At 26.6% G+C, this 24,074-nt stretch overlaps 2 protein-coding genes across 3 annotated transcripts; one reads left to right on the top strand and one right to left on the bottom strand.

The window, feature by feature from the left end:
• The first annotated feature begins 11,752 nt into the window (after positions 1-11,752).
• On the top strand, positions 11,753-17,715 carry LOC8261024. 2 transcript variants are annotated; one of them, XM_048369634.1, is made up of 3 exons: positions 11,753-14,071; positions 16,200-16,310; positions 16,783-17,715. In XM_048369634.1, the coding sequence occupies exon 1, from the start codon at positions 12,010-12,012 to the stop codon at positions 13,939-13,941; it is 1,932 nt and encodes a 643-aa protein (XP_048225591.1). In that variant the 5' UTR covers positions 11,753-12,009; the 3' UTR covers positions 13,942-14,071; positions 16,200-16,310; positions 16,783-17,715. The 2 variants fall into 2 exon arrangements, with proteins under 2 accessions (XP_048225591.1, XP_025015764.1); XM_025159996.2 differs by having other exon boundaries at positions 11,753-16,310; positions 16,783-17,527.
• A 2,634-nt stretch (positions 17,716-20,349) lies between these two features.
• LOC8261025 lies at positions 20,350-21,405 on the bottom strand. Its single transcript, XM_015728485.3, has one exon. The coding sequence runs from the start codon at positions 21,325-21,327 to the stop codon at positions 20,686-20,688; it is 642 nt and encodes a 213-aa protein (XP_015583971.1). The 5' UTR covers positions 21,328-21,405; the 3' UTR covers positions 20,350-20,685.
• Between the last annotated feature and the right edge of the window lie 2,669 nt (positions 21,406-24,074).

The following is a 24,074-nucleotide window of genomic DNA, read 5'->3' as shown; positions in this document are numbered from 1 at the left end:
TTTCAGGATTTTGATGAGGTCAGAATTACAAATCTTAGTTTAAGCTTATCACATGATCATTAGCGGCTTCCCAGTTTTCACATAGCAAAGCAAGCTCACTAGTTGGAAAGTAAAATATTCCTGTTCCTATAATAATAATAATAAGCTATTACCTAGTTTAGATTAGTTAATCCATTATTTAATTGATTATTAACTCTGCTGCTCTTGATTTTGACAAAATACTTTTGATTTTTTATTTTTGTATTTGAGGTTTTATATTTTATTTAAAAATGAAAATATATAATAACAAAATAATTTATCATTTTATTAATTGACAAAAAACTGAGCAATTAACTTATTTATATACCACCCCTTTGTTTAGAATATTCAGAAACTAATGAAAAATATACGTTATGGGTACAAATATAAACAACTTCTTCCACCTTCTGTTTTTCCATTTAATATGTTGTGTTTTTCTTCCTTTGTTTTTTCAATTTAAATCTCACTCAGCGAGCATTTCAATTAGAAAGGTATAACCAATGAATTCAATTTTAGTTTCTAGTTATTTACATAAACATAGAATTCAATTAATTGCTTTTATTATGATAATATAATACGATATTAAAATCTCTATAAGTAAAGAAGAAATTATATAAATAAAGATTTAGAGTGTAATTAGATTTTTATCGTTCCATCTTAATATTAAAATTTAATTTTAGAATACGATAAATATATATTTGCCATGCTTTAAATCCGATAAATATTTACATATAAGGCTATATTAAAAGTATGAACAATATTTTCGAAAACTTATTTGTACCAATATAATAAGCACATGAGTGCTTATCTTATAAAATTATTCTAATAATAAATTTATAAACTTTATATAATTTTGATTTTAATAATTTATGAACATAATTAAATATTATACTAATCAATTATATATAATATTTATTTATTAATAAATCAAATATATTATTTTTATTTATTTAAAATTTCTATCTATTTTTTAAATATATTCGGTGATACTTGTTAATTATGAAATCATTTATACAATTTTGAATTATATAGACAATTAAAAGTTATATATGAATTTATTGAAATCTAAATTAATAGAAGGACATATAAAATAAAAAATATTTAAAATAATATTAATTAATAATCTGCAATTAAAAGAATAGACATATAATGATATATAAGGCCGCAATAATATTCTAACAAAATCCTACCTATCTATCTTTAATCTATAATATATATACAAGTATAAAAGAGAGAATTTTTGAATTGACTAAAATACTCTTATGATTAATCAATAATTACTAACCTTATCCTATCATAATCATATATGTAATTAATTTAATTTTCTAATCATAATAGAATTAATTAGTGATTAATCTAATCTAATATCAATTCCATCATAATTTCATATACATTTCTAATGTTATAAAAGAATTAATGAATATATATATACCTATGATGAAGTTTAAGTGACTGACTATAAATCTTTGTAAAAATTGAAGATTAAAAAGCAAAAGTAAAAAACATATAATACTTTTTATTGGTAGAATTATTTACTATTTATTTTTGTATTATACTAATTTATTAAATAAAAGTATATTATAATTTTTATAATAATAACTTATACAGAATAAATATTACTACTTATAATTGGTTCCGAGCATAAAAATACATGCTCCACCTTGTAGAAAGCTCTAAATTGTGTTGACACACAAAATTAACTTAAATATTTTGCTAAACACATATTTGAAAATTTTAACTGATCGATCATTTTAATTCTTAATATAATTTGATAGATATTTTAATTTATTTTTTGTTATATTTAAAATTGAATATATTTGCATATATAAAAATTTAAATATTTAAATCTTATAAAATATGAAATATAAATATCTACTAAATTAATTTAAAAATTATAAAAATAGAATTTAAATATTTATTTAATTACATTAGAAATTAAAATACTAAAATCAACAAATAATAAAATTTCATGTTTGTATATATATATATATATATATATATATATATATATTTTTTTTTTTTAATTTTTGAGACTTAAATTTTTCTGATATATGTTTTTAATTTTTAATACATAAAATTTTTATTTTGATATGCGTACTTATTTTTGACATATGAAATTTAATTTTATAATTTTTTATTAATTTATTAATTAATAAGTTACATAGTAATTAAATATTGACTAATTAAAAAATAACATATTAATTATATTTTAATATTATATTAACTAATATATAGTTTCCTAATCAGATAATAATATAATTCTATTCTAAAAATAACATATTAATTATATTTTAGTATATATTAATTAATAGATACAATTTTAGTTCTAAAAATATATCTTAACTTATACTCTTAATATTATATTTACTTATATATTAGTTTTTCATTATTTAATAAATTTTAATTTTAAAAAATAATAATATCAATTATTTTGATAGTATTAATTTATATAATATTAAAATTAATTAATAAATATTATTAGAATAATTTTTATATGATTACATTAATAAAATTTTAAAAATTAAAACATATCTAAAAATAATTAATTTACTGTTATTTTTTTAATTTTATAAATTAATTTTAAATAGTAAATTAAATCTATCTAACTTAATTTTATAATGAAAGTATAAAGGACTAGTCCTACTTAAACTTTATAGTATATAATAGATACATAATTAATTTACATCATAGCCTCATCATATACCACGTGGACTGAATGGAACACGCATGCACATTGCCCATATAAACTCTAATTCCACTCATCTTTCTTTAACATCTCAAATTTCTGTCTCTCTCTCTCTCTCTCTCTCTCTCTCTCTCTCTCTCTCATCATTCTTGATTCTCCTCTTCCATCACCCCACCCCACCCCCATTTACCCACTATTTTCTTGATGAAGATCAACACAAATTCAAGAACTTTTGGTGCTCTCTTAGCCTTGATTCTTGTTCACACCCTTTCATCACCTTGTCTTTGCCATGAAGAGACCAGCCATTACATTCTTTCTTTAGAAAGAAGTCATCTACCCAGAAGGTTACTCTTAGTTCCTTCAATGGCGTCGATGGCTGTATCAGCTCAAAGCAATAAGGTGGTGAGTGAAGAAGCAATCCAAGGGCCCAAGAAAGCTGTGGAGCAAAGCTTAAGGAAAGCACCACCAAGTATTTCTAATCCTATTCAAAACAAGTAAAATTACTTCATCTAATTAAATTATAGATCTAGCTGCCTAGCTTTATGCAGGAATTAATGTGGATTTTTTTTTATATAAATAGTTCTTTCTCTTCTTCTTTTTCTTTCTTTTTTTTTTTTGTAATTTTTTGTTGCATTTTTGTCTAATATTCCTAGCTAGTTCTACTTAGATTCTTTGATATTTGATGATCTGTCTGTTTCTGATTAATTAGTTTCAATTTTGGATTAATTGTAGAGGGAAAGAGAGATGTACTGCTGTAGAAATTAAATGGTTGTAAATAATTTGTAGAATTAGCTAGACAAATATGTAGTATTATTTTTTATATATTCAATTGGAATTTTTGTATTTATGGATCGCCAACTTGTCATTATCTAACAATTAAATTATTATTTTCTTAATTCTGAAATCAGGATGTCGAGATTCAAATCTAACGATGAATTTTTCTTTTTTTGGTCTCAGTATTTTTTTTTGAACTTTATTAATTACTTGAAATTGAACTACCAAAGTAGATGAAATAAACTTTAAGAATTAATTATTATATTTTATTCAATTAAGATTTATGAAATTTATTTTAAATGAACCAATAATTATAATTGAATTAAATTTGAGCAAAATAAATAAATTTTTTAAATAAATTCTAGCCAATGTATTTTATAATATTAAATTTTAATTTATTATAATTTTATTACTTTATTTTAATATAAAATAAATTTTATATAAATTTTAAGCAAACGTGAATAAATTTTTTATGATCTCTTTTTATTTTATTTTCAATGAGAGATTGTCTATAATTAGTTTTGCCTCTTAAATTCATACAAATGGAATTGTAGAAAGCCAGATTAATAATTTTCCATATAAATGAGTCATGCAACTATTTTCATTAGAGAAAATATATTAATTGGTAGTCTTAATAGAAAAGATAAAATAAATATTAAATATTAAAAATATATCAAAAAATTTATTTTTGATAATCATCGTGATAAAATAATATATTATAATTTATAAAAAAAATTCATTTATAGTGTACTTAGTTTAAATTTATAAAATATATAAAATTTATTTACAAAATTAGAATTTATGTAGTTTAAATAAAGTAAAAGTTAAACTAAATTCTATTTTTTTTTTAAATTTATATTATTTTATCGATGTATTACATAACATTAATATTTCCTTTCAACTTTATCATTTACATTTTACTTTCTGTCTCATGTATTTTTTTCAGATAAAATAAATTCTTAAATGGATTTTAATCAAATATAACATTAATGATATTATCATATGTCGACTTTATAAGTGTTTTTTGACGAGCTCGATTGTCTAAATGTTGAATTGAATTTTTTTTCTTTTTACTACTGAACTTAATATTCTATAATAAAAAAGATAACACTTCTTATCGAATTGATTTTTTTCTTTTTATTGCTGAATTTAATATTCTATGATAAAAGACTATAAAATTTCTATAGAATGGAAATTAAATAATATCGTAATGACAGATTATAATTTTTAAAAAATATTATTAATATTTATTTATTAAAATTAATTAATATCAAATTAAAAGAAAAAAAGACGCCACCATTGATAAAAAATGAAATTTTAATAAAAATAAAAAAATGGAAAACAAAAAAAAGAAGAAGAGAAAAAATGGCTAAAGATTTTGTATACTCTCGTTATTTTAGCTTTTCTGCGTGCAGACTATTCTTTTGGTCGTCATACCAAAATTACAGATGTGACCAAAGAAGGAACGGTAACAGAATTAGTGAAAAGGTGGAAAGCTTGGAGACTTTTGAACAATAAACGAAGGTGAAAAATGAACAGAAAGAGGAAATGAAAAGTAATTCAAATTGGAAGCAGAATAAGTCTAGAAAAAGAGTAATCCAAATTATTTTATACCCTTTTCAAATGAGAATAATATCATTCATGCATCCTTTTTTTTCTTTTTCTTTTTTATTAACACGGCCTATCACTTTTAGATTAGCGATGATTTTTTTTTATTAATTAATTTTAATATATATAAGTATTAAATATTTTTTAAAGAGTGTTATGGACTTCCATTATGGGATATTGAGTTCTCCTTCTATATAAGTTTCATAATCCTGCATTATATGATATTTAGTCTTCTCTCAATGAGAGTAGTGAAAAAAAAAATTCAATCAAAGATCCAAACAATTGTAAAAAGACACCTACAAAGTCAATATGTGGTTTAATATCACCAAATGGAGTGTTTTTTCCACAAAGTTGTAATTAATTGCTCCGTCAATAAAACAGATGACTTTCAAGAGTATATTTCTATACATGTATTTTTTAATGTTTGATATTTATTTTTATTTTTAATATTAAAATATACTTGTTTACTCTCATTAATGAATATCCTTATTTTTATATAAAAAATTATTGTTGCATTAACTAGTAATTTAATCATAAAATATTTATTTAGTGATGTAATATGATAAATTACACATTATTTTGTTGTTTTATATTAAAATTTTAAATAAACTATTGAATAATAATAAGATAAATTTATCTCTCGTTAATTTTTTAGTGATATCTATTAATAAAGATGAGGCTTTTATTGGTGAATATTTTGCTAGAACAATTATTCTTATAATCTATTTAGATATGATGCATTCAACATATAAATTAAAAATGCTTTTTGTAAAAATACATAAACATATAAAATAATTATAAGAATATACTATCAATTTTGAAGTTTTTAAAATACACTCTCTTTAAAGAATTATAAAAAATACGCTAAATTAATTTTTGTTGACTTTCTGATTAGTATCAATTATTTAACTTTGATTGGATTTTCACTTGTTTTCGCCCATTTCTAAAAGAATACAATTTTAAAAATACAAAAGAAGAAATAAAAATAAAAAATTAAATCAAATTTTATATCAACTAACCAACTTTCTTAAATTTAATTAGTCTATGTTGAGTTTATATTAGGTTTATGTTTAATTTTATTTGTTTATTGTTTATTTTTATGTCTATTATGTTTATGTTCAATTTCTAGAAAATTACAATATCAAAAACACCAAAAATAAAAAGTAAATAACTAAACCAAATTTTTGATTAACTAAATCGAATTTTCTATCTAACTATAAGTTATATTTAGTTTCAGTTAGTTTATATTGAGTTTCTGCTTGGTAGTTTTAAATGGATTTTGTTAGTTTTTTTATTTGATTTTTATTAAATTTATATTAATTTATGTTTACTTTCGAGTAGTTTTGTTTATTTTTTTTAGTTTTAGATTAGGTTTATGTTCAGTTTTAAAAAATGATAATCTTAAAAATAATAAAATAAAAAAATTAAAATGAATAAAATCTAAATAAAAAAACAACTTACATGAATCTATTAAACAAAGTTATACAATAAATTTTGTGTATGAATAAGAATATAATGATACAATCCTGTTGATTCTTATTAGAAAGCAGAATTTTTGGCTTCCACTAGCCATCCTCATTATCTGACACAGCAAACAGTTGGTGTTCATCAAGATTTCTGAGCGATACAATAGATTAAAAGCAGAAGATTTTGGAAGGTGTTCCGAGGCTACCATGGAGAATAATTGCATAGCAACCACATGGATGTGTTTGCTTTTGAGGAAAAAAATGAAAAGAAAAGCATATAATTTGGCTTTACCCATATTGTCTCATATCATAGTCGGAGAATTGAGGAAGGAACAGAAAGCTCAAAAAGGTGACACTGTTAGTGCAGATGATGGTTCAGTCATCCCCAAGACAGATTGGAAAGTGAGAGCCGCACGTTCCATTGTCACCTTCCATTTTGTGGCTCCCAATTTTGGATTGCTGCCTATTGCCCCTTATATCTATAATTGCTCCCGGATTGCAATTTTTTCATGTTTAATTTTTATATAATATATTATTTTCTTATTATAATCATTTTAATTCAAAATTATTGTTTAAAATTTATAATTCGGTACAAAATTATTTATCTTTTAAATTATAAATTTTAGATTTTAATAAAATTTTGATCGTTTGATTTTAAATTAAAAGCATAAATATGTATATCATACACATTCTACATTTCATAAATAATAGGTCCATATATATATATATATATAGTAAAAATATGTGTTTATCTCATTTTAATTTAATTGTCCAATTTCATATAATATTAACTAAAAAATAAAAGTGTGGAAAAAATAGTCACAAATGAGCCTAATAAAAGAAAAAATTAAAATTTATTTTTTATCTAATTTAATTATAATAATAAAATTAAAAATTTATCCAAATCCAACGCTACCAGTGACAGAGACTAAGCAGCATTGCTGCTAGCGATCAAGCAATATTGTTTGGTTTTTCATTTTATAGAGTAATGTAGTTTTGTTTTTATAATAATCAATTTTTATTTGTTTAATTTTATATTTTTTTAATAAGAAATATAAGAAAGTAATTATAAAAGATAAAGTGAGAAAAAGAAAATCAACTAAACAATGAAATGGGAAATAAAGAGTATAAGGGTTTTTTCTTAAATACAAAATTAAAGTTTAGAGAGTTTTGTTTAGTAATTAGAGTTAAAAATATAAATTTAATTATTATTTATTAAAAATTAAAATGAAATTATTTAAAGATTAAATTTATTAATATGTAAATTTAATAAATATTTAATAAATTTAAGGATTAAATTAAAAATTTTAGTATAAATTAAATCCTTTATCGAATGAGTAATAAACAAACAAACGGAGAGGAGTAATAGTTGACAAAAGCAAATATTAAAAATTATTAATTCACTTTTAAAAATATATGGTTGGACTTGTAAATTATAGCAATCCTTAAGGTAATAGTAATTTTCTCTTATTTTTGTTATTTTAATAATTATTCTTCATAGCACGTGGCCTCATAGTTTTATGGGAAATCAGTTTCAAGATATTTTACTTATTTTACTATAAAAGCAGTTTGTGTACTTGCAATTATTAAGTTTGACACATCGATAGAATATTACCCATTCAATTTTTTTTAAGATAGAAGAAATTTATTGAAATTGAATAATAAAAAAGAAATCAATCATTCTGATTATAAAAATAACAAAATCTTGTATTCTTATTTAATAATGGTTATATAGTAGTTTGTTTTAACTCGACACATAAACAAAAACAATGATAATCTTACTAAGCGGAAACGCTCTAAAGGATTTAATGTACAAATAAAAAAATATAAATAAAAAAAAAATCTATTTTGACACGAAATGAATATATTCGTAGACCCCTAACTTATATTAATGAAATAATAAAATATAGCAAAACCTTTACTAAGAATTGGTTCACATAGGAAATGGATGTATTGATTCACATAAGAGTGCATATAAAATATCAAAAGGAGTCATTCATGTTCAAGCAAGTTTCAATAATACTATTGTGACCGTCATATATGTATAGGGTCAAGTGATTTCTTGGTCATTATTGCAATCCCAAGAGCAATTCAATGTATATCTCATTTTAGCAGTTGTCATTGTGATAACTTTTTTAGGGTTAACGTTCCCGAGTTTTGTTATATCATATTTGTAAGTTTTTTTATTTGTAATAATTAATTATAATATTTTCTCATTTGATAAAACTAATTATTATATTCTTTCTTTAGATTTTTTTCATTAATTGATCGTTATTTTCGTTCAAAATATCAATTATACTCTTATAAATATAATTTTTTTAATATTTTTAAATTTTATCAAGTTATACTAATAGGTCTTTCTGTATTTAATAATTAATTTTAACCATTTTGCATTTAGTAATTAATTTTATCATTCTCCTTCGAGATATTAAAATAATTAATTCAATTTTTAAACATATTAAGAAATTTTAAAATAATAATTTAGATTTTATTGAAAAATTCTAATCACTTTTATAATTGAAAATTGATTAGCTAATTTAATATTTAAAAATTAAACTTATAAATTACTAAAAATTTTAAAAAGATTTAAAAAATTAAAATTTGTACTGGAATACTTTAATTAAATAAATACCTTATATAAATTTGTACAAAAGACATTTATAAGAAAATATTTTTTATAATTAATTAAGTTATTAGCTATTAAGTTAAGTCAACAAAATATTATGAATTATTAATGTATTATATATTTTAGATATATAAATAAATTTTAAAGATAAATTTTTTTAAATATTTATTTTTGATTGAAGGATGTAATAGTTTAATATAATAAAATGAAAAGATGTTAAAACTAATTATTGAGAATATAGGAATCTATTAGGATAATTTGATAAAACTCAAAGATGTTAAAATATTTAACCTATTAAGGATATTTTAAACATTTTATTCAAATTTTTTATTTTTTTACTGAATGATGTAATAGTTTAATGATGTTCAAAGACAGGAATGTTATAATTAATTATTAAAAATAGAAAAACCTACCAGTACAATATGACAAAACTCGAGCACTTTAATATATGAATTTGGAGATATAGTTAATTTAATAAATACTTATCTAATTCAATATTTCTAAAATCTTTTAATAAGATTTAATTAATGGATTAGTTTTTTTATTTAAATCACTTTAAAGTAATACTTTGATTTAATTTTTAATTTTACATTAGTTAATAAGTTAGTTTCTTAATAATTTAATGATTTTTAATGTTAAAAGAAACGTTATATCAATTACATTTGTAGTTTTAACTTATATATAAGTAAAAATCAATTAATAAATATCATAAAAATAGTTTTAATTTATCCCTCAATAGAATTTTTAAACATTAGGATTTTATTAAGCGAGATATTTAAGATATTTAAAATTATTATTATATTGTAAAATGTGATAAATAATTATATAATATTGAAACTTTATTAAAATTTATCGATAAATTTATTTTAAATTATTATTTATAATTAAATAATAATAACAATGATGTAATATTTAGATAAACAACTAGTTTAAATGAATGAGAGATCGATCTCTTAACTTTTTAAAATTTAATTTAATTTTATATATAATCTTTAAAATTTTAAGTTTGCATTATTTTTTATTTTTCTAAAAATTATATCTTTTATTATATTTCTTATAAATTATCAATTTAATCTTTTTATTTCAATTTGACCTCTCTTAAAAATTATTCCCGACTCATCAATGATTATAATAAAAGTATTATTTTTATTATATTAGAAAGTATATTAGCCATTTATATGTGTATATATATATTAAATTCTGGAATATAAAAATATCTTACAATGTAAATTTTTATTTTGACATATTTATTAATTTTTAACATATAAAATTTAAGTTTATATGTAATTTTCTATTAATTTATTAATTAATACGTTACATGCTTAATTAAATAATGACTATAATCTTAAAAAATAATTTTAATAATATGTTTAATATTATATAAACTATTTTCTAATTAGACTATAATTTTAATTCTAAAGAATAATATTTTATTTAATATTATTAATCAATAAATTATTTTTCTACTTATAAAATAATTGATAATTCTAAAAAATTATTAATTATATTTATAGCATTCATTTATAAATTTTTTGAAACTAATAAAATTTTAAATTATTAAAAATATTTGATTTATTATTATTTTATAAAATATTATAAATAATAATAAAATATTAAATATTTAAATAAATTTTATTTATAAATTCAATTTATTTTATTATTTGAAATTAAAATAATTATAATGGTTGTACAATGTGCAGCTTAAGCACTTGATATATACTAATATGCTAACTTATTATTAGAATTAAATTCAAAATATGAATGAGGTAATATCTTGACAAGTTATTAATAAATAATATAAAAGAGTATTATTACTATTTACTTTATATATATTTTTATGTTATACTAGTTATCTCATATTTTGTAATTTTATACTAAAACTTTTATGTCAAAAATTTTGTTAAACAATCGTTAATTATATTTGATTTATACTATTTCTCTTTTAATATTTAGTGTAATATACTAATTGCTTTTTATAGTTTATTTATTATACTAAAATTTTTTTGTCTAGTTTTTATTTAAAATTAATTTTAATATCTGTATAAAAATAATTAATTACTGTTCTTTAATTATTATAATTTTTAATATAATTAAATTATAATAAAATTTAAATATCTTAAAAGTACTTATAATAATTAAAATACTAAAAATTTATATAATATAATTTAAACTATTAAAATAAAATAAATATTATTATTATATTATTAATTCTATTACAGTAGAATATAATAATAATTTGATAAAAAATTTAAGAATTAAATAATATTTTTTATCAGTTTAATTTTTTTATTATGTTGACTTTTAAAATATGATGAAATTTTAGCATAATAAATAAAATATTGAGAACAATTTGTATATTACACTAAAATTTTAGAAGAAATAATATAAAATTAAACTTAATTAATAATTATTTTAATAAATTATTTAATAAAGTTACATAATAATAAAATAATAAAATATATTTTTAGATATTACAAGATAATAATATAATATAGAAAAACCCGGAAGCCATACAGGAATTACCCTTTTTTTCTTTTATGTCGCAGTGTTGCCGTGACAACAGGTTTCCCTCCTGGAAAATCCATATGTATTGTTGTGGGCCAATAACACATGCGATAATACTGAGGCCTAAATAGTTAGTAAAACCACAAGCTCAAAATTTTTGAAAGTTATTTTGGAACTGATTTGAAATTGTAGCAAAACATTTTGTTGGCGAAACACAGTGGAAGAAAAATCAGACGGCTGACACACTGAAACCAAAACCCAGAGGAGAGAGCTTCATTCTCTTCAAACAATTTTTGTCTCCTACACAAACTCTGTCACTCTGTAAAATGGAAGACATGGACACAGACGCTGCACAAGAAGCTATCCGTCTCAAAGCAATAGCAGAGGCAAAGTACGCTAATTCCAGCCTGAAATCTGCACTCAAACACGCCAAGAAAGCCCACAAACTCTGTCCTAATCTTGAAGGTCTCTCATCAATGCTCACAGCTTTGAAAATCCTCCGTCTTGCCTCCATGACCAGCTCTGATATTAAAGATTGGTACAAAATCCTACAGGTAGAACCCTTTTCTCATATCAATACAATCAAGAAACAATATAAGAAGTTAGCTTTGGTCTTGCATCCTGATAAAAACCCATTTTTAGGATGTGAAGAAGCATTTAAACTTGTCGGTGAAGGGTTTAGGGTTCTGTCTGATAAGATAAGAAGGAAAGAATATGATATGAGGTTGAGAATTCAGCTTCAAGAAGAGAGGGTTAATAATGATGATGATAACCCCGTTGTGGTGGAGACATTTTGGACTGCTTGTTCAAGATGTAGACTTCTGCATCAGTTTGAAAGAAAGTATTTAGGCCAAAATTTGATTTGTCCTAGTTGTAAATTAAGTTTTGAGGCTGTGGAGGTTGAAGAAAGGGATAAAGAGGATAATGGGGTTAGGGTTAGGATTAGTGAGAGGTTGAAGAGAAAGGTTATTGGTGATGAGGGATTTGGGGAATTGTATAGCAAACAAAGAATGGGGGTAAAACTAAAACCCAGTGGTGCTGAAGGGGTTGAAGAGTTCGGTAGTGGGGTTTTGAGGAGGAACGTAGGTGGTGCTCAAATTTCGAACGATAGAGACAAAGGTGTGAACTTGGAAGTGAAAGAAGGAGGTTCTGGAGAATGGGGCGGTGGAAGATTGAGGAGTGGAGGTTTGAGGAGAAAAATGAGTACTGTTAATGAAGTCTTGGAAAGATCAAAGCCGAAGAAGGTGAAATTTGTGGAGGAAATGATGACACTAGCAGAGATGCAGTTGGAAGCGAGGAAGAGAGCTCTCCAAGAGAAGGCAAAATTGAAGGAGAAGCAGAAAGATGTGACAACAAATGGAAGAGAACAAAAGGAGAAAGAAAAACTTGTGCTCTTGAAGAAGCTTAGGAATGTAAAGAGTAAAAAAACTAGTGAAGCGCCTAAGAACAGTGAGGTCATGGAACTTGAGACAAGAGCCAGTTTAGGTAAGAGTAAGAATTTAGAAATCGGGAGATGTGGTGCATCAAAGAAGAGTGTAGATTTGAAAATTGAGCGCCATAGGAGTTTGAGGAATGGGGATTTGAAGATAATGACAGTGGCGGATTCAGATTTTGATGACTTTGAAACAGATAGATTTTTGGAAAAGAGATTTAAGAAAGGACAAGTGTGGGCTATATATGATGATGACAGGAAGCCAAGACGCTATGGTTTGATTGATGAAGTTGTTTCTATGAATCCGTTTGTGGTAAAGTTAAGTTGGTTGGATTATCAAAATAATGGGGATGAAGGGTTGATTTCTTGGGGATTTCATGTGTCTTGTGGGAGATTTAAGGTTTCCAGAAAGACAGTCATTAATTCCATGAATATCTTTTCACATGTTGTAGATTGTGAAAGGGCAGCAAGAGAAGTTTATAGGATCTATCCAAAAAAGGGTTCAGTATGGGCGCTTTATAATGAAGTGGATTTGGGCGCAGAAGAAGCAAATATCCCAGCTAGAAATAAGCAATGCTATGAAATTGCTGTGTTCTTAACCACATATAGTGAGATGCATGGATTAAGCATGGCCTACCTTGAGAAAGTTGATGGGTTCAATACTATATATAAGAGACGTGAAGTTGGATCTAATGCGATTAGATTGCTTGGAAAAAATGATGTTTGGTTGCTTTCGCATCAGATTCCTGCGAAGAAGCTTTCTGGCAATGAGATCCCTGCTCTTTTAAAAGAGTGTTGGGAACTTGATCATGCTTTGCTTCCTTGACATTTGCTTACCATTCATTAAGGAAAATGATTGCAGCTTGGAAACATTGATACTCTCTCTATATATCTCTTTCCATTTGTTAGGGTTCAAGGTGGGAATTGTGATCCATGAAATTGAAAAATCCAATGAGGTAATTATGTTATTGGCCAATTTTTGTGTTTCTCTAGTTCAATGAGGTGCTGCCTTTGGGTATAATTTGTTTCTTATGTACTTGTCTGATATACGAGTCCAAAGTGGTGCAGACATGACCATGAATGCTCACATGGAAGAGTTATCCGAATAAGGCTTTTCTGAAACATGAAAGAGTCGAGATAGTTGGTTTCCTATATAGGTAGTATGTATAACTGTGCGTTCCAAGTATTCTTTTGGTGCATTGGAATTCTTTCTATATGATCGTAGATACGAACACAAGGACATAGTTATTTGTTTGATCTTTGAACTTGTCGGTTTCCTGAATCACATAAGACTCTTGTAGTTTGTTGATGTAATGTGTACCTTCCATATGCGAAGCTGGGTCTTTATGTCTTGTTGTAATCTGAGCCCATCTTGGAGAGGAGCTACTGATCTATTTATTCTTTTTATCATTCTAGTAGTAAAAAAAGTAATCAAGTAATATAGTATTTTAGCGGGGCTGTTATTGATTTTCACTTTAATGCACTCTAGGATGTTTATGAATGTGCATATTTGGTTTTTGCTTGAATTGATACTTTGTATATGAGAACCTGAAGTTTTATGTTGGCTGTTACATAATTCCATCAATTTTTTGCTAGTCGGCCAGTCTTTGTAGATAGTCCTCGCTGCAAACCATAGATTCCATTATAGAAATGGAAAAGATAAAACAACTGACAATAAGGAAAAAAGAAGAAGAAAAAAACACATGGCCAGTCTCTGCCACCTTCAAGACCTACATCTAATAGAACAGTCGCCAGCCCACCACCACTATCCGACTTGTTAATATGTTTAGCTGTTGTAGATTATATGAATTAATCATGCTAGAAAAGTTCCTGGTGACTTCACATGCTAGGGTGACTGTTTGTTGAGCTTCTCATTGGTCAATATTATCACCAAACTTTTATGCAAGTTACATGAACATTACTGGAGTTGAATACAGTCTTTCCTGCTGTTGCCCTCTCCATCAGGGTGTGTTATATCTGGTATTCATCTTGAGTTTCATGTTTACTTTTGGATTTGTTTGACTCAATATGGGGGATGTATAACTTGTGCACAAAATTGACTTCAGGCCATCAATTTTGTCTTGCAGCCCATCCATGTTGACGAATGTCTATATTCACCATTAAGATGGAAAGGGTTTTTTTTTTTACTATATTCATATCATATAATCATTGCCATGACAGGCTTCACTTTTCCAAGAAAATATTTTGGTGGTTTAGCATTGTTTTCTTTTAAATAATTTGACTTTTCAGCGTCTTCCTATAGTTATCTTTTAATTCTTTTGTGGTTTAGGATGCTTGCTTTTCCTTTCACTTTCAGCTGGTGAAAATGGTAAGGGAATCCAGGATACTTAAAAGCCTCAATTTTGGAATTTTATACTTGAGGATATGCATTTAAATTTATAGTTTATACTTGTCATGGATGACAGATTACTGATTTTACAAGTTTTTACTGCATCCCTGAAAAATTGACTCAGGAAGCATATTCGTTAGTTGGTACCTATTTTTCTGGATTGTGAACTTCCTCTGACCAGGTTTCTCTTGCCAGTAGAGCTTCAGTTTAAATAATATGAAGTTTTGAAACCTTTCAGTGAAGCTTTGAGTTTTAGCATATGCTACACTGTATCTCCAATTCTCGGTTCATTTTTAGGGCTGTCTTTTTTGGCTATTCCAGGGCAGTTCAATGGTTGCCGGGCTTGTTTCTTTGTGTTCATAGTTTCTCATTTTTTCAGTAATTTGTGTATTTTAACAATTGGTGTTTGAAATGAAGTGCAAAGAGATCTTCCAATCATTTTATTGGTCTTAATATGCTTTCTCATTTCCGAAGCCTTCCCTTTTCAGAAGGTAATGGATCTTGGTTGCCTGTGTGAGTTTTGCTTGGAAGCATCTTCCAGTCAGCAATTTCAACCATAAACATTGCAGACTGTAATAGAAACTAATACATCTGCATTTTCTTGTTTTTGTTCACTTCTCTGTGATTATGGATCTCAATTTGCATCTGAAGACAGTAGGCTTGAAGCTTTTGAAACATTATGTGCCAAACTGCTAGAGACATTCTGTATCAAATGGAATTTGTTTTTGTGAAAGATTGCAGGTGCTGAGAAAGGAATTCCATTACAGGAAGTCATTAGTAACCTCCTGAAAAGGAGAGTTGGGCCATGAGAAGCGTATGTTTTCCATGCCACCACAGTGAGTCTGGTAAGCATCTTGAGACATACAATTTGATGTTTCTTATATGATTGTTTTCATTTATAGAATTACTATTATGATCTGATAATGAAATAAATTCTCATCTAAAATTTCAATAATTTGCTTTTACAAAAGAAAAATTCGCTCATGTAATGGCACAAATTTATCTTAGCATATCGACTTTTCAACATTTATCTCTCAAACTCTCATTCGGTGATTTGTTAGATTAATTCTCTCCTCTCTGTTTTCCATTATGGATTTAAATCCCACAATGCATGGCATGTACTGATAGCTCATTCAAAGAAACTCTTTTTTCCTTATGGAGTACTATTACAACTGTGAAGATGTCATAGTAATGATTAAAAGCGTGCTTAAAATGGAAAATAGCATTTGGCTTTAAAATTAAAGCAACATTTAAGGTTTAATATTTTAAGGAAATCTATGGTGGCTGTTTCCTGATGACAAGTATAATGCTGTGTAGCTATTAGGTGAACCAGGAAATGGAGGATGATCCACAACGTCAGTGGTTGGTGAAAGGGTCTCTAGACTTTTTAAGTCTTCAGGACAGTAATCAGAACTTTTGGTCAATGACGAAGCAGCCGTTCTCTTGAAACATAAGAAAAAAATTGCATGGAGCTTCCTGTCTAGGGGAATTGGCAGTTTCCAATGCACCAACCAGTTTGCTTCCTTTGTCTTTCATTTAATGCGGATAGATTGGTGGCACAATATGGTGCAAGGCAGACCTTTGTAAATCTGTCTTGAGGTACAAGGGGTGCGGTACAGGGTTCTCATACTTTAGTGCATTCTGAATTTGCGAATGGATCCTTGAAGTAATGTGCTTCAACTTCTGGTTCTTTTATTTATCCATCGATATCAACTATCAAAAGTAAGTAGTCGGAGCCCCATTCACAAAGTTTTGGTTGGATTTAAACCTGTAGGGAGTTCAGCTGGCTGGAGTTCTTGGAGTTTCTGCATTCAATGCGCTCTTTGTTGTTAACTTCGGGGTTCTAGCAGCAATGTTACAAAAATCTTGGGAGTATTCCAGCCTCCTTGTTTACAGAAGGCCACTTTGGTGCTTCTTCACAGACTTGTGATCCAGTAACCAAGGAAATTATCTAAGCTGTCGCTGCAGTTCATGTTGACTAAGCTGTATTCTTCAGTTGTTTCTGATTAACTAGATTGGTCATCTTAATGGTGGCAAATATGATTTGCTAGAGGTAATACCAGTCGGTTTTTGAATGTTAATTCAATTAGAGAAGGGAAGGGTTGAAAATTAAGGCATTTGAACGGAACATTCAACAAAGTTGCAGCCTTTTCCCCTGTCCTAATTTCATTGAACAAATGTCGAATAAAACAGTGTCTTTCCTTGAAGAAAGTATCAAAAAGTTGCAGAAGACAAAGCAATTGCATCCCAGTTCTTTGAGTTCTTTAGCCAGAAAATTCTTAATTTTATAACAGTGAGCAATTGGAAACACACCCATCACTCCCTAACTTTCAGCATTTGTCTTGCTAAAGCTAGAGTTACCAAGTGAGTTTTAGGCATCTACATTTTATTTGTAAAGGTGGTCTACAAACAAGGAGACAAAGAGATCAAGGGGAGATATTTCTCCCTGCTAAAGCCTATTAACTCTCTCTCTCTCTCTCTCTCTCTCTCTTTCTCAATCTCTCTTTCATATGTAAAAGCAGCCAGCAAAGGAAGTTTTGGAATAATATACAGGAGAATAAAATGAGCATCTTGGATGCCTTGGCAAACTTCTTTTGCAGTTCCAAAACCTGTGTTCACTGACTTTCTTGACTAGTATACTTGGCTTGTTTTACTTGTTATTTCCAAACTAGTTAAAGACCCTAACCCTGTCGAATTCTTAGGTTTCATTTAACTAATTTTTCCAGCTTTGCTTCCTTAAACTTGCCAGTTTCAAAACCTTAAACAAAGACAAATAAAAATGCATGTTCCTGAAGTTGTATTATATTAGAAAGAAAATAAATTACAGCTAAATAAACAATGTATGACAAAGTTTGCAACTTGCAAGACAAACTATATGTGGCAATGGGCTGACATATACATATACATATAAATACATATAGGAGCAGTTAGCAGATTAAGGCTGTAAAATTGAAGAATGTGTGTACTCTGTGCTTCTGTCATTTGCATGTGCTATTATGATCATAAAAGATTGATCAAGATTTTTCCCTTTTTCTTTTAAATGCTTAAAATTTAGATGTTATGCTCAAGATTTTATCATGACCTCCTTTCTTCCAGCTAGTATTTCTTTAGATGTCACTGTTTTCAAAAGATAATTAAAGGGAGATTGGTGATGCCTCACTTTATGTAAATGAGGTATAAAAAGCAGTTAGAATATGGAATAGTTTGGCCTAAAAAGATATCATTCAGGCCAATGTGTAGGTAACAAGAAGAGGAGGCTTTTTCTTATTTACTTTTTTCCATTATGAAAATCTTAGGGCATAATTTTTTTTGAAATGTTTTTTTGCATAATTTTCATATAGGATGATGATAGCTAAGTAGCTCAAACTTGAAAAATGTGCAAGGGCATGTTCTCAAGTTGCTGCTTATCAACTTTTTGATCATAGAAAATCATACATAACTTGTAAAATTTTAAATTTGTAAAGTCTCATTATGGGGTCTTTCTATATTTGCTTTAATCTAAATTTTTTACTAGTCAAATAAATTGTTGTCTTGAGCATTGGCTTTAGCTCTTGTGCTTTATTACAGTTTCAGTTTTTCTTTTGTTGGAAAATTTTGTACTAAAGTACCATAAAGCATGGAAACTGGGTTCCACAACAACTTACTATTGTCATGTAGATAGGAAGAGTGAGACCTCAAACCTACTCCATATATTATTGTTTTTTTTTGTTCAATTATTATAATATATCACTTTTTTTTAAGCATACCCATAAGTAGCTGATATAGATTAAAAAGAATAATATTAAAGCTAAATAGAGTGCCATTCACATATAACATGTGAGACCTCATGACACAGTATACATGGACAGTGTAAGTTATCTTTAAATTTTTTATTTTTAAAATTATTACTTAATAATTAGAATTGAAATTTAAACCCCAGACCTGGCCAGACATAAAACTGGAATCAAGATTAATAGTGATTGCAAAAATGATTGGCACAATTTCCAAAATAATGAGCCTTTGCAGTCCATAAAATGACATGTACTGAAAGATGTGTACTTTTAATCTTATTTTTAGACATTAATTAAGATCTAAAAGGAAGCTTATATAGACAACAAGTGATCCTTAACTTACAGTGGAAATAAAACAGCATAGATTACTAGTGCACAACCTAGTTGATTAATTAACTATTGCATTTGATGGTGATTTATATAGTTGGTGATCCCAAGTAATTATTTCTCAAGAAAATATAGTTTCACCTTTTGAACATCATGTCTATCCATTGTTGAAAGTTTTATTAATTGGGTTTAGATTAACTATAGCAAAAAAGGTGTTTTCTATGGTTAATTAAATAAGAATTTCTACATCTTGGGATTTAAGACTGGAACAAAATATGCTTAAAATTAGGATAATTTATGGGGCAAATACTTGGATGCAACACAAAACTACTTTAAGATGTGTGTTTTAGTGGGTTGAGCATGAGATATTATTATTTATGCATTCATTTAGATCTAAAGGACATGGTTTTTTTATTTGATTCTCAAATTTACTTTAACTAATTTAAAATTTATCGAATAGATTTTCACTAGTAGTAAAATTCTATTGTAATGTAATATATATATATATATTAAAGACTTGAAAGTCTTGCAATAAGAGATCAGACAACCACTTTTAATCATGCATGTATTTGAGGATTATCCCAAATGATCCGTCCACATCTGAGGGACATAAGTGTGGAATCATTATCATATTTTACTTCTATATTCAAACAATATCCCAGTAATGTTAGTTGACATTAAAATTAATTAATAATTAAATAGAGGAAATTGCAAGAACAATTTCAGGACATTAGGGGACAAAGAAAAGGAAAAAAAAAAACACTTAAATTAAACCACCATTGGAACCTTCCAAGTTGCAAGCATTAATTAGTACCAATTTCAAGAAAAGAATTGCACAAATTACCCTGTCTCTCTCCCTTTCCTACACCTTCCAAAATCCATGTACAATTCCTCTTGACACTCCCAGCTACCAATTTCATCAAAAAGTAAAAAAATCAAAAGGGAAGAAAAGAATTAAATACCCATAATTCAATATTGCACTTACTAAATTAAATACCATCACTATGTACTTTCCTCACCCCACCAATGTAATTAACATAGAAGAATGGGAAAGCAAAAAGAAAAAAAAAAAAAAAAGAAAGAAAGAAAGAAAGAAAAAGAAATATCCTCATCACATTCACATTCACATGCTTCTGGCCATCATCTCCTGGAATCTCCTGTATGATTCTTGTTTCTCCAATCTAAACTTTTCATGGCAACTTGCTATGAACATATCTGCTAACCGATCTATCTCATTCACAACATCTCCTTGATCTCCATTACTGTTATTACTATTATTATTATTAGTAGTAGAGTTTTCTTGATTTACCTTCTTCTCTTCTAGCCATCGAAGGTACCCCGAAAGCTGAGACGACTCGTCGTGTTCATCACTTGTAGTAATAATGGAATTCCACGTTGAATCATAGTACAAATGAGGTGTAGAAGAAAACCCATCAAGCACTGGCGCTGGAACTGGTAATACATGTGAAGAACACCAGTTGTAGTGCAACCTAAATGAACCAAAGAATATCTTTCTTTCTCTGTGCTTTCTCTTTGTAGCTTTTGTAGGGTAAATGAAGTTTATAGGTTGGTTTTCTTTAAGAATCTGAACAAGGATTGATTTTGCTTTTGATAGAGCTCGAACGATCCTGCACACGTGTGACATAATGAGAGTGTGAATTAGGGTTTTGATCTTCATGGAGCTTAAGGTAGAAGAAGATGGTGACTTTGTAGCAGCAGCAGCAGCAGTAGTAGTAGTAGAGAAAACTTGAAGAGGGGTGACCATATTTTTCTTTTCCCTTTCTTTCTTGTCTTGGCTCGTGTAGCAATGTCGTGGGGTTTCTTGAATTGAGATTTATAAAGGATTTTGATTACCAATTTGCCACTAGATTTTTAGGTTATTTAAAGAAGAGTCACCTACAAATATTTGTAGATTGTTAGGGGCAATTTGGCCACTTTCTCTCTACCCTTTTTTGCACTTTTTCTCTTGGATATAGATGCAAATTGACAAAGACTTGGAAACGATCAAGAACTCATCCGTAATAAGTTCCTAAAGCATAAGACCCGCTAACATATTTTGAAATTTAAGGTTCTTCTTCGTTATTGAAAAATGTACCCATGGCAGGGCTATTTCGATTAGGTTAATTGCGAGAGAGGTTATAAAACAGGTATATATTTAAAGGTTATGATCATTTAAGAGAGAGTTAAAGACACTGGTTAATCTTCTTAAGAATAAAAGAAATTTTTGTTAAGCAACTCGAGAACGAAGATTAAGGCTTAATCTTCGCTAAAATTACCAGCCCAAGAAATAATATAACGTGACAGGCTATACTAGTGATCATGTAATTAAAAATACTAAGTCATGACTGATTAGTTATGTCCATTAACTGCCCTATATATATGTATATAAATATGACGTAATAGTTATTTTTTTTTTAATTTTGTTTCCATTCATATGGACTTTAATAATAAGTCTATTTGGATAACCTGTAATCCAGGGATCTTTTATGTGAAAACCAAGAGAGCAAATATATGTACACAAAAATTTAGAGGTAGAACTAGCGGGTAGGATTTTGCTGGCAATATGGAGCAGCGGCCGTGGAGAGGTTTTATTACAAGTACAAAATATGGATAAATTATAGCCGCGGTCACCAAATCTTACATTTTACAATAAAAATGTATTAAATTTTTTATTTTTAATTAAATGATGGTTAGCTTTAATTTTAATAACACTGATGGATTTTTTCGACACATTTAGAGGATAAATTATATATATATAGTTACCAAATTTTAAATTTTAATATAAAAAGTACTAAAATCTTTGATTTATTATAAAAATATATCGCCTATGTATCATTTAAAATTAAAATTTTAGTACTTTTTTATTATAAAATGTAAAATTTGGTGACGCTCGTATAATCTTTTCTCACATTTGCCGGAAAACTCATTGGCGTTACTAAAAATAAAACTCAAATAACCATCTAGTTACAAACCGAAGATCAAATACATTCTACAAAATATAAAGTTTAGTGATCGCAAATGTAATTTACCCTAAAAATATTATTTAGACTACTCTCTAAATCATAGTAGATATATATTTGGTGTTTATATATTGAAACAAGGCCACAAAGGGTATATGAATATTTTTCTTTAGAATCTTGAAACGCAGTCTAAATTAATCAAGGGCAATGCACTTAACAAAAACAGCATCAGTTAAATTGCGAAGAAAAAAAATAAAAGGATAAACATATGTCAGTGCTGCAAAAACCTTAAGTTAGATTGTTAGTTAATTGTCGATCTCAGAAAGTTCCTTAAACTATTGATATGAAATGTTAGTCAATTGCTCACCTCTCTCAAAAGCTTAAACTAATGATCAAAATCAAACCCATGTGCTATCAGAAACAAGAGTCCAACTTACAAGTCTAAACCATTACCATATATATATATATATATATACAAACAATTAGGGCTGACAATTTGTAAATTGTTTTGCTGGCTGCATACCAGAAGAGAAGGTTTTAGGTATCAGATCAAGGTATACAGGAATCAAAATGTGTAATATTATTATGTTAAAATAATATAGTTGATTCCGATGTATGCAAGCTAAAAATTGTTAGGAAACTTCCTAAAAACTGAAGTACTCAGTTTAGTACTCTATAATTGAGATAATAAACATGGTGCAGATCTAAGTGTTAACCCAACTTCAAAACCTCCCATGATGCAGATTCGATTCCAAAAACCATTGACCAGTACAACAAGTTTAAGTTAATATTTGGTCAATTTTGAGTCTCCCTCTAAGTTACGAGAAATTATTATATGGTCCTTATCTATCACGTCATCAAAAAATTCATTCAATAAAAAAATAATATTTAATCTCAATTTTACATGTCATCTTTATTTCTAAAATTAATAAAATTATTAAAAAATTAACAAAATAGTTACTTTTGGAGATAAAAATATGAAAAAAAATAAAATAAAATGAAATATCATCGCCCTATTGGACAAGTTTTTTTTTCTTCTTTATTGTACTAAATTGCTCTTTATATTGCCTATTAGACTAATTAGTTCTTGCATTTTTAATATTACATTTCAAGTACCCCTCCAATTTTTATTTTTGCAAAACTTAATCTTAGTGTCTAACAAGCTAATAATTAGTTTTTTCTCTTTTACTTATTTTAGCACAACATAATCCCAGTGACCAAAAATTAAAGTTAACTATTCTTGTAAATCTCATTAAAATAAGAAAAATAACCAGTTTCTAAAAAGACCTCATATTTGAAATCTGATCATTAATTTGTTAGCATTTAATTTATTTTGAATTAATAAAATATAAATTTTGTAAATAAAAAATTTAACCATATATGTAACAAAATTCTTTTAATTAAAATTTTTAACAAAATTAAAGAAAAAGATATTTTCTGAACTCATAATTATTATAAGTTTTCATATATTAATCAAAATAATAAAAGATAAGATCTCTTAAACTCATAAAAATTATATAAAGAAAAAGGATATTATAAAATCAATAATGCG

Source organism: Ricinus communis, chromosome 10 (assembly GCF_019578655.1).
Source record: "Ricinus communis isolate WT05 ecotype wild-type chromosome 10, ASM1957865v1, whole genome shotgun sequence".
NCBI classification, from domain to species: domain Eukaryota; kingdom Viridiplantae; phylum Streptophyta; class Magnoliopsida; order Malpighiales; family Euphorbiaceae; genus Ricinus; species Ricinus communis.
The sequence above is the reverse complement of the archived record's forward strand: the minus strand, read 5'-3'. Positions and strand labels throughout refer to the sequence as shown.